Genomic DNA, 12112 nt, shown 5'->3' with positions numbered 1-12112 from the left:
ACCCCAACACTGTTGATATCATTCTACCATTAGGTTGGTACCCCAACACTGTTACTATCCATTCTACCATTAGCTTGGTACCCCAACACTGTTACTATCCATTCTACCATTAGCTTGGTACCCCAACACTGTTACTATCCATTCTACCATTAGCTTGGTACCCCAACACTGTTACTATCCATTCTACCATTAGGTTGGGACCCCAACACTGTTACTATCCATTCTACCATTAGGATGGTACCCCAACACTGTTACTATCCATTCTACCATTAGGATGGTACCCCAACACTGTTACTATCCATTCTACCATTAGGTTGGTACCCCAACACTGTTACTATCCATTCTACCATTAGGTTGGTATACCAACACTGTTGATCTGAAGCAGTGAACAAAGACAGGGGTCAAGCTCCCCAAGAAGGTTAATCATCCTGGAACATGACTCAGTTCCTTTTCTCAACACCATGTCGATGATGTCACGTGCCTTCTCTGCCCTCTCAGCTATCACCTTCACTGACTCCATTTCCTCCTGGTTGATGACTGTGTGTTGCAGGAGTCTGTCCAGCAGAACATCTAGGACAGGTCTTGACACTCGTTTCACAAACTCTGTCCGTACAGAACGCAGCTGCTGCTCTGTAGAACCAGTCAGACTGCTCACAGCTGGACCTCCTGCCCCCGACACAGCACCTGAGAGAGTCAGGTTACAAAATTACTACATTTGTACATTTACATTTCAGTCATTTAGGAACAGACTTCTTTCAAAGTGACCTACAATAAAAGTCTACATTTTATTATTGAATCTTTGCATTGAGAACCTATTCTCAAACAATAACGACCTACATCAATGAACACATCACACCACTACAATTTCATTCATATTCGGTTTCACAGATGTAGAAAAACAGTCTGGGGCATTCAGAACCAGGCTAATTTACATCAAGTCCTGGAGGAGATGTCATTGGGGCATTCAGAACCAGGCTAATTTACATCAAGTCCTGGAGGAGATGTCATTGGGGCATTCAGAACCAAGCTAATCTACATCAAATCCTGGAGGAGATGTCATTGGGGCATTCAGAACCAGGCTAATTTACATCAAGTCCTGGAGGAGATGTCATTGGGTCATTCAGAACCAGGCTAATTTACATCAAGTCCTGGAGGAGATGTCATTGGGTCATTCAGAACCAGGCTAATTTACATCAAGTCCTGGAGGAGATGTCATTGGGTCATTCAGAACCAGGCTAATATATATCAAGTCCTGGAGGAGATGTCATTGGGTCATTCAGAACCAGGCTAATATACATCAAGTCCTGGAGGAGATGTCATTGGGGCATTCAGAACCAGGCTAATCTACATCAAGTCCTGGAGGAGATGTCATTGGGTCATTCAGAACCAGGCTAATCTACATCAAGTCCTGGAGGAACTGTCATTGGGTCATTCAGAACCAGGCTAATATACATCAAGTCCTGGAGGAGATCTCATTGGGTCATTCAGAACCAGGCTAATCTACATCAAGTCCTGGAGGAGATCTCATTGGGTCATTCAGAACCAGGCTAATCTACATCAAGTCCTGGAGGAGATCTCATTGGGGCATTCAGAACCAGGCTAATCTACATCAAGTCCTGGAGGAAATGTCATTGGGGCATTCAGAACCAGGCTGATCTACATCAAGTCCTGGAGGAGATGTCATTGGGTCATTCAGAACCAGGCTAATCTACATCAAGTCCTGGAGGAGATCTCATTGGGGCATTCAGAACCAGGCTAATCTACATCAAGTCCTGGAGGAGATGTCATTGTTCTTGAAGACAGTCTTTTATAAATCAGGACTAGTCTGGGTCCTACAGTAAACCATGTTGACTGGCCCTCAAGTCATTGGTTTGTATCTCTCATGTTTACTTACTAGTTGAATGGGTTACAGTGATGTATTCATCTGAAAGAAACAAAAATAGGTTTTATCACTCTAAATAGCATCTGTCAGAAAATAACAGTTATGATTGACATATTCTCCTACCTGTTCGTAGCATATCTCTCCACGCTATCCTCTCATCATCCCCGATTAACTCCATCTCAATGTCAACCCCTGTGTTTCCCATAATCATCTGACAACAGCTTGGTGTGGTGTCTGCAGGTAACAGCTGAATCTTCTGTAGGAGGCCATATGGTGCAACGATTGAGACAACAGACAAAGAGAGAAATAGTGAAATAGAACGATATTACAGTTATTCATATTGTCATGACTCTCCTGGCTGAGGATCCAAGGCCTCAGATCAGCTTGGAAAATGGCTGACAGATAGCCAGACCCCACAAGAGCGGAGATGGGGGAAGTTGGGCCTGTTTTGACACCTTAAATTAAAAAAATCTCTCTCCTGTTCTTCAGTGTCAACAAAAGGCTCCTGCAACCAGGACATCCCATGGTCATTTTTATGGCAGTTTGCAACTTGCAGAATCCTTCCAAGGTCGAACCCACCAGAGGGGAACTGTCATGACTCTCCTGGTCGAGGATCCAAAGGCTCAGATCAGCTTGGCAAATGGCTGACAGATAGCCAAACCTCTTCCCCACAGGTGGGCCGGTTTTGACACCTTAACACCCAGTCATAAATTAGGCAGGAGGGAAACCTCCCGCTTGCTCTTCAGTACCAACCAAAGGAATTTGTCCTCCGGGAAACTTTTTCCGGCAAAACTATAAAAAAAAGTAAAAAAAAGTGAATATTGGAACAATATTTAAACGGTAGAAATGTGGTGGGGATCTAAAGACTAATCACGTCATATTATTTTATTATGTCAATAAAAACTATATAATGAAAATACTGTAACTTGAAGAGCTTTCACACTGTGCATGTCAGGTTTACATCCTTTACGTTGTGTAGGAAATATGAAGAACGATGAAATTATTTTTGTTAAGATAGGAATGTGATTTTAGTTTTCTAAGGAGATCATAGTTTTTCGTGTCCGTTGCACATAAAACTAAGCGACGCCCCCAAATGAGGTCAGAAGAGTGTGTCATTGTGATGGAACCGCCCCTTTGGCCAGAGTGCTTAAAAGGAATGACTAATAATTGACATATGGGACCGGCAGATGGACAGCTGAATGTTACAAAAATGGTTGGAAACTCTGAAAAACCAACACGAGGTGAGAAGATAACCTCCACTACGAGTCCAGAAACATTCAGTCTGCAGCTGTAACATGTAAAAGTGGTCCTAGAACTTTGACTAAAAGACACGAGGTGGGAAGGAAGAAATCCCATCTCAGACAATCACTGGTGCATCTCAGTCTGCTCTATTTGAACCCTCCACTACCAGAGAGGTTCTACAACTAAGAAGGACATTGTGACCTCTGGTGGACAAGCTGAGCCTTACACCGAAGCGTGACCTACAACTACCCCGTCCCCATAGAAGAGTTGATTGGTTAAAACAGAGAGATGACAAACAAAGACATCTACACCTAAATATATACATTACATTACATCCTGTATCTAATACCAAGATGGCATAGCAGTCAGACGTCCTTTGTCATGTCCCGTGTATATATATATATTTACATCTTTCTTCGCATATCTTTTATACATTTTATTTTCCAAAAAATCAACTTCAAAACACTCTCCTGCAACCCGCCTCACCAATTAAAAAAAAAAAGTATTATTTACCTCAAATCTGAAATCCACAATAGAAGCTAGCCAGAAGCTAGTCAGAAGCTAACCAGAAGCTAGCCAGAAGCTAACCAGAAGCTAGCCAGAAGCTAGCCAGAAGCTAACCTACATTGCTTGGGGTGCTACGTACTCTGATTACTGTGAGCGTAGTTTCCAAATGTATCCAAGTGTTAACTCTCTGTGTCTCTCCCTCTATCTTTCTCCATCCCCTTTCCATTTTGTAACAAGCCATAATATCGTTTCAGTCCACTAGGGACTTTTCATCTCATGTAAGTGTGTATGTGTATTCTGTGTTATTATTTAGTTAGTAAATAAATTAAATAAATTGGTGAATGATCAGAAAGGGCTTGGGTTCTTGCAGATTCAAGAGGTCTGCGACGTTCAGAATGAGACTGATATGAGGTCATGATTGATAAGTGACTTATCGAGAGATATATATATATATATACATCTTCTTGAGTTTAATTCAGGAGATGGCAAGTCGTTAAACATCTTCTTCCGTGGTGCCCCAAATTCCTAATGAGTTAATTGCTAGATGATTAATCTTTTTATTTTTTTAAATCAAGTAACAATTAAACATAGTTGATTCAATAAATAACAGTCATCACATTAATGATAGTCAAGTCATGACATATACAATATGACAGATTCATGTCCTTAGCCTGCTAAAACTGTACCTCTGGATTGATGGAAGTGGAGAGGGGATTCTTGAGTGAAAACCAATTGTTCAGCTTTAAGGACCCGTTTGGATTTGACAGGAGAAATTCTGAATATCCTTGGGACAGCTGATTTTTCTCCCGTTCCTGAACAGCCTACAAAATGAGCAATGCAGTAGTCAGTCAGAACAATGTAGTCCCATAATTCACACAACTTGCAGCTAACTGAGATACAAATGTTGGTCATAGTTTCTATTGTATTAATGAATGTTACAACAGAAATAGATTTCTCACAGAGCTGCATGTTGTCTTTGTAATCTAGAGATTTTTAACAAACTATCAGCTTTCCTTCAGTAAGTTTCAACATACTGTTGTCACTTCAATGATAGTGCCTCACCTCTTTCTGACTGGAGTTTCTGAGGAGCAGGTACAGCCTTGAAATTACTGTTGACCTTTTTACTGCCAAATAGAGGATCACGTCACAGTGGACATCTACGTTCCAACAGGCGATATAGTTCAGTACAACAGAGACAGATGAGAACTTGGGATGGAGAATCTTAGCATGGAATCTGGTGACCTCATGCACTTCCTCAAAAGACACTCCATGTTCCTCTACATGAAGAATCTTCATCTCATTCCTCAGGGAAGGGTTGGTCCCTGAACAACACAATAAAAAGGAGACAGAAATACAAATATTGTATTATTCATCCTACTAAAACACAAATAATATCCAGTACCAGATCACAGTAAACTCAAACTCCCAGAATAGTTCATTCATTCAGGAAGTGAAACTCAGTTACATGGAAATGTCTTTCTGAATACTATTTCTATGTGGTTTTACCTAAACAGACAAAGTGTGGCAGATGAACTTCCTCCAGTTCACCTAACTCCATAGTGATGTCCAGCAATGGACCACCTTGTGTGTACTGCATGTCTTTCAGAAGTTGACTGTAGGGTTCCCAGTTCCTGAAGTGATACTTCAGAATGACATCTCTCTCACACAGCCAGCGGAGCCCAGACACTGTGCACTCATAACTCCCTTTGGGTGTCCTGTGTCTGAGGGCAACAACAAGATATGGTAGAGAGGGTCAATGGTCAAATGGAGAGGTTGTATTAGAAGACTATTCCCAAAGGTAATGGGGCAATACACTAGCAAGTGGAATGAAATGTTAAAAGTAGTTACTTTACCTGAACATTGTCACTCCCTGGACAGTGGAAGTCAAGGGTTCAATCTGAAGCCAGTGTGTGGAGTCCTGAACAAGGACAAGCATATCAGTAATACATATGGGGCCTGTTTACTGGACACAGATTGAGTCTAGTGCTGGACTAAAAAGCATGCTCAATGGAAGTTTCAATAGAAAGTTCTTTAAGGTCCAGGACTAGACTTAATCTGTGTCTGGGAAACTGGCCCATTAACCAAAGTAAATAATCTAATATATGTATTCAAAGTTACATGGAATGCTGGTGATTTATCAATTAACCTCTCTTGGGTAGGGGGCAGTATTTTGATGTCCGGATGAAAAGCGTGCCCAAAGTAAACTGCCTGTTACTGAGGCCCAGAAGCTAGGATATGCATATAATTTGTAGATTTGGATAGAAAACACTCTAACGTTTCTAAAACTGTTAAATGTCTGAGTATAACAGAACTGATATGGCAGGCGAAATCCCGAGGAGAAACCATCCCCCAAATGTTTTTATTTATTATTATTTCTTTTTTTTAAATCAGCCTACCCCTATTTTCAATGGCTATCACTTTTATTAAAAGGCCAAGTCCTCCCAGATTGCAGTTCCTAGGGCTTCCACTAGATGTCAACAGTCTTCAGAAAGAGTTTCAGGCTGGGTTTTGGAAAAATGAGCAAGAAATTGTAGTTTTTCTAGGTTGCTCCCATTTTGGCTGTAGTGTTTCCAAGCGTGTGGAAGAGACAGCGTTCTTTGGTATTTTTCTCCGGTAAAGACAATACCGATTCTCCGTCTTAAATTTTATCATTTATTTACGTATTAGGGTACCTAAGGTTTGATTATAAACGTTGTTTGACTTGTTTGGATAAGTTTATTAGTAACGTTTGGGATTCATTTTGTATGCATTTTGATGGAGGCAAACTGGGTGGATTATTGACTGAAGCGTGCCAGCTAAACTGAGTTTTTATGGATATAAAGAAGGACTTTATCGAACAAAAGGACCATTTGTGATGTAACTGGGACCCTTTGGAGTGCCAACAGAAGAAGATCATCAAAGGCATTTTCTATATCGCTATTTCTGAATTTCGTGTCGCACTGGTTGAAATATGTTTTTCACGTGTTTGTATGCGGCTGTCCTCAGATAATCGCATGGTTTGCTTTCGCCGTAAAGCCTTTTTGAAATCTGACACAGCGGCTGGATTACCAAGAAGTTAAGCTTTATTTTGGTGTATTACATTTGTGATTTTATGAAAGTTAAATATTTATAATACTGTAGTTTGAATTTTGCGCTCCGCAATTTCACCGGCCAGGTGGGACGCTATCGTTTTAAAGCTGTCTAATGACAAAATATGACAACAGCTAAAATCCTGCATGCCTACAAGCAGAACACAGGACTGTCTATATCCCAGTATGAATGGTTGGTCAGTACACACCTGGCTTTGAGACTGTGCTTATATTACTAAAGCAGAACACAGGACTGTCTATATCCCAGTATGAATGGTTGGTCAGTACACACCTGGCTTTGAGACTGTGCCTGACTCCTGCAGGTATGTAAAAGTAAGAATATACATTATGACTTACCTCAACATGGTCACAAGTCTTACAGCTCTGAGGAATCCCTGAAGGCAAAAGTAGTTGTTATTTAAAATGGGCAATCTCATGTAATAATGAATTAATAATTATTAAATAGACTTGTAATAAAAATGTATATAAGTGAGCAAGTCTCAGAATGTACACTCATTAAATCAAATTGTATTTGTCACATGCACCGAATACAACAGGTGTTGACCTTACTGTGAAATGCTTACTTACAAGCCCTTAACCAACAGTGCAGTTTAAGAAATAGAGTTTAGTATATTTAGTAAATATTTTCTTATGTAAAAATAAAGTAACATAACAATAATCTATAAGTCTATAAGTCCATGCTAGGTAAAGCTCCGCCTTATCTCAATTCACTGGTCACGATAACAACACCCACCCGTAGCACGCGCTCCAGCAGGTATATCTCACTGATCATCCCAAAAAGCCAACACCTCATTTGGCCGCCTTTCCTTCCAGTTCTCTGCTGCCTGTGACTTGAACGAATTGCAAAAATCGCTGAAGTTGGAGACTTTTATTTCCCTCACCAACTTTAAACATCTGCTATCTGAGCAGCTAACCGATCGCTGCAGCTGTACATAGTCCATCTGTAAACAGCCCACCCAATTTACCTACCTCATCCCCTTACTGTTTTTATTTATTTACTTTTCTGCTCTTTTGCACACCAGTATCTCTACTTGCACATGATCATCTGATGATTTATCACCCCAGTGTTAATCTGCTAAATTGTAATTATTCGCTCCTATGGCCTATTTATTGCCTACCTCCTCATACCTTTTGCACACAATGTATATAGACTCATTTTTTTCCCTACTGTGTTATTGACTTGTTTATTGTTTACTCCATGTGTAACTCTGTGTTGTTGTCTGTTCACAGTGCTATGCTTTATCTTGGCCAGGTCGCAGTTGTAAATGAGAACTTGTTCTCAACTAGCCTACCTGGTTAAATAAAGGTGAAATAAAAATTAAAAAATTAAAAAATGAGGCTATATAATAACGAGGCCCGGTACCGAGTAAATGTGCGGGGGTACAGGTTAGTCAAAGTCACTTGTACATGTAGGGGTAATATGCAGCGACGATAAATAGAGAGTAGCAGCAGTGTAAAAAGAAACGGGGGTCAATGTAAATAGTATGGGTGGCCATTTGATGAATTGTTCAGCAGTCTTATAGCTTGGGGGTAGAAGCTGTTAAGGAGCCTTTTGGACCTAGAGTTGTCACTCTGGTACTGCTTGCCGTGCGGTAGCAGAGAGAACAGATATTCCTCTAGTGGTGCGGGGGTTGTGCTTTGGCAAAGTGGGTGAGGTTATATCCTTCCTGTTTGGCCCTGTCCGGGGGTATCATCGGATGGGGCCACAGTGTCTCCTGACCCCTCCTGTCTCAGCCTCCAGTATTTATGCTGCAGTAGTTTATGTGTCGGGGGGGCTAGGGTCAGTTTGTTATATCTGGAGTACTTCTCCTGTCTTATCCGGTGTCCTGTGTGAATTTAAGTATGCTCTCTCTGATTCTCTCCTTCTCTCTTTCTTTCTCTCTCTCGGAGGACCTGAGCCCTAGGACCATGCGTCAGGACTACCTGGCATGATGACTCCTTGCTGTCCCCAGTCCACCTGGCCTTGCTGCTGCTCCAGTTTCAACTGTTCTGCCTGCGGCTATGGAACCCTGACCTGTTCACCGGACGTGCTACCTGTCCCAGACCTGCTGTTTTCAACGCTCTAGAGACAGCAGGAGCGGTAGAGATACTCTTAATGATCGGCTATGAAAAGTCAACTGACATTTACTCCTGAGGTGCTGACTTGCTGCACCCTCGATAACTACTGTGATTATTATTATTTGACCATGCTGGTCATTTATGAACATCTGAATATCTTGGCCATGTTCTGTTATAATCTCCACCCGGCACAGCCAGAAGAGGACTGGCCACCCCTCATAGCCTGGTTCCTCTCTAGGTTTCGGCCTTTCTAGGGAGTTTTTCCTAGCCACCGTGCTTCTACATCTGCATTGGTTGTTGTTTGGCGTTTTAGGCTGGGTTTCTGTACAGCACTTTGAGATATCAGCTGATGTACGAAGGGCTATATAAATAAATTTGATATAATGATATAACAGTCTATGACTTGGGCGACTTGAGTCTGAACATTTTGGGGCCTTCCTCTGACACTGCCTGGTATAGAGGTCCTGGATGGCAGGAAACTTGGCCCCAGTGATGTACTGGGCCGTACGCAGTACCCTCTGTAGCGCCTTATGGTCAGATACCGAGCAGTTGCCATATCAGGCGGTGATGCAACCGATCAGGATGCTCGATGGTGCAGCTGTAGAACTTTGAGGATCTGAGGACCCATGCCAAATAGTTTCAGTCTCCTGGGGGGGAAAAGGTGTTGTCGTGCCCTCTTCACGACTGTCTTGGTGTGTTTGGACCGTGATAGTTTGTTGGTGATGTGTACACCAAGGAACTTGAAACTCTCAACCTGCTCCACTACAGCCCCGTCGACGAGAATGGGGGCGTGCTCGGTCCTCTTTTTCCTGTAGTCCACAATCATCTCCTTTGTCTTGCTCACATTGAGGGAGAGGTTGTTGGCCTGGCACCACACGGACAGGTCTTTGACCTCCTTTATAGGCTGTCTCATCATTGTCTCAGATCAGGCCTACCACTGTTGTGTCATCAGCAAACTTAATGATGGTGTTGGAGTCGTGCTTGGCCACGCAGTCGTGGGTGAAAAGGGAGTACAGGAGGGGAATAAGCACGTACCCCTGAGGGGAACCGGTGTTGAGGATCAGCGTGTCGGATGTGTTGTTGTCTACCCTCACCACCTGCGGGCGGCCGTCAGGAAGTCCAGGATCCAGTTGCAGAGGGAGATGTTTAGTCCCAGGGTCCGTAGCTTAGTGATGAGCTTTGAGGGCACTATGGTGTTGAACGCTGACCTGTAGTCAATGAATAGCATTCTCACATAGGTGTTCCTTTTGTCCAGGTGGGAAAGGGCAGTGTGGAGTGCAATAGAGACTGCATCATCTGTGGATCTGTTGGAGCAGTATGCGAATTGGAGTGGGTCTCGGGTTTCCGGGATGATGGTGTTGATGTGAGCCATGACCAGCCTTTCAAAGCACTTCATGGATACCGACGTGAGTGCTAAGGGGCAGTAGTCATTTAGGCAGGTTACCTTCGCCTTCTTGGGCCCAGGGACAATGGTGGTCTGCTTGAAACATGTGGGTATTACAGACTCGATCAGGGAGAGGTTGAAAATGTCAGTGCAGACATTTGCCAGTTGGTCTGCACATGCTCTGAGTAGACGCTCTGGTAATCCGTCTGGCACCGCGGCCTTGCGAATGTTGAATTGTTTAAAGGTCTTGCTCACATCGGCTACGGAGAGCGTGATCACACAGTCATCCGGAACAGCTGGTGCTCTCATGCATGCTTCAGTGTTGCTTGCCTCGAAGCGAGCATAAAAAGGCATGTAGCTTGTCTGGTAGGCTTGCGTCACTGGGCAGCTCGCAGCTGGGTTTCCCTTTGTAGTCCGTAATAGTTTGCAAGCCCTGCCACATACGACGAACGTCAGAGCCAGTGTAGTAGGATTCAATCTTGGTCCTGTACTGACGCTTTGCCTGTTTGATGGTTAGTCTGAGGACGCTCTTAGTTGTAGAAATTGACCCATTATGCTGTTTACTTTGTGCATCTACGTCATATCGCTGACTCTACCTTTAAGTTTGTTTTGACCAAATAGATCATGATTGTGTTAAATTAAAATCAGTTAACACTCACATTTCTCAGGTCCAGGCTTAATACAACACTCTCCACCGTGGTCTCTGGTGTCCTCAGGTCCAGGCTTGATCCAACACTCTCCACCACGGTCTCTGCTGTTGGTAAAGCAGAAGGATAGACTGTGATTAAACTAAATACAACTTATAAAGGCTTTATATAGCATACATACAGTCATAAGAAATACAAAGGGTGTATAAAGGATGACAGAACAGCTCCCTATGTAGGGTGCATTACCTAAATGTGACATAACCCACTATGTCAACTTCCATAAAGTGATGATGGCGACATTAACCCTCCCCTAACCAATTGACATTACAGGTGACATTTAACTAGGCCAATCACCGCCGGTTGTGATAAAGCCCGGGATCGAACCCGGGTCTGTAGTGACACAGCTGTCTAAGGTACTGCATGTCAGTGCTAGATCTGTATCCAATATCTTCAATATGCGCCTCGGAATTGGATAAGGACACGCGCAGTTGCGTCCCCCCAACGTGTCGGTCTTCACTTGTAGCCTGTGAGAAAGACCCGATCACATGACGGAGGGTCATGTGAGTGAGAGGTGCTTCTGCACGCAGCCGGGAGAATTGAATTATAATTTTCACCCAAGGGCACAACGGCCACTGGGCACAAAAGGCATGGATTTCTTTAGGCTGCATTACCCGGGAAATTCGAGGAATGATCAAGTGCTTGTCAATTTGTGAATGAGAAACTGATGAAGTGTGTACAGCCTGTGCAAGAAAATAAGTTTCATGAGACTTTTTTCAAGTCGTCATTAGAGTCGCATCATGCAGCCTTGGAACAATCTAACAATCTAAACATACAGCTCAACGTTTGTATCACGACTAAAGTAGAATAAATAACTATAGGACTTCCTGTTTCTTTGTTAACCGCTCAACACAGAATAGCCGCATGTGCGCACTCCCCCAAATCATCTGGAGAAAATATCCTTTCTATATTTTATTTAGATATTTTCAACTGTATTCTTCATTCTATAATATAAAATAATGCCAACGGAATTCTAAGTAAATTTTGTCTGCTAAATGACCTAGTGTATCCCACAGCCATAGCCAGATCAGGACCTAACATAAGGACAACTCAGAGTATGCTATTCTGTTCTTCTGAAATATACTACATTTTCTTCACATCATGTTTCTTTAGACCTGTCTAAATTAAATAATTGATTTATTGTGATGGTGTAGGCTATATTACATGGATTTATTAGACTTTTTAAAATATAGATGTTCGAAAGAATACCTCCTCTTAGAGGCAGTGCCTCTCTCCTCGCTCTCCC

The 12112-nt window shown here is 42.6% G+C and overlaps 1 protein-coding gene across 1 annotated transcript; it reads right to left on the bottom strand.

The window, feature by feature from the left end:
• Positions 1-263: 263 nt before the first annotated feature.
• Positions 264-10898, bottom strand: LOC120052257 (NACHT, LRR and PYD domains-containing protein 1 homolog). Its single transcript, XM_038999076.1, has 9 exons — positions 10822-10898; positions 7057-7094; positions 5485-5549; positions 5138-5352; positions 4694-4953; positions 4318-4452; positions 2006-2138; positions 1895-1924; positions 264-684 (listed from the first exon to the last, which is right to left on the bottom strand). The coding sequence occupies exons 3-9, from the start codon at positions 5490-5492 to the stop codon at positions 350-352; spliced, it is 1116 nt and encodes a 371-aa protein (XP_038855004.1). The 5' UTR covers positions 5493-5549; positions 7057-7094; positions 10822-10898; the 3' UTR covers positions 264-349.
• Between the last annotated feature and the right edge of the window lie 1214 nt (positions 10899-12112).

Source organism: Salvelinus namaycush, chromosome 8, assembly GCF_016432855.1.
Source record: "Salvelinus namaycush isolate Seneca chromosome 8, SaNama_1.0, whole genome shotgun sequence".
NCBI classification, from domain to species: domain Eukaryota; kingdom Metazoa; phylum Chordata; class Actinopteri; order Salmoniformes; family Salmonidae; genus Salvelinus; species Salvelinus namaycush.
The sequence above is the reverse complement of the archived record's forward strand: the minus strand, read 5'-3'. Positions and strand labels throughout refer to the sequence as shown.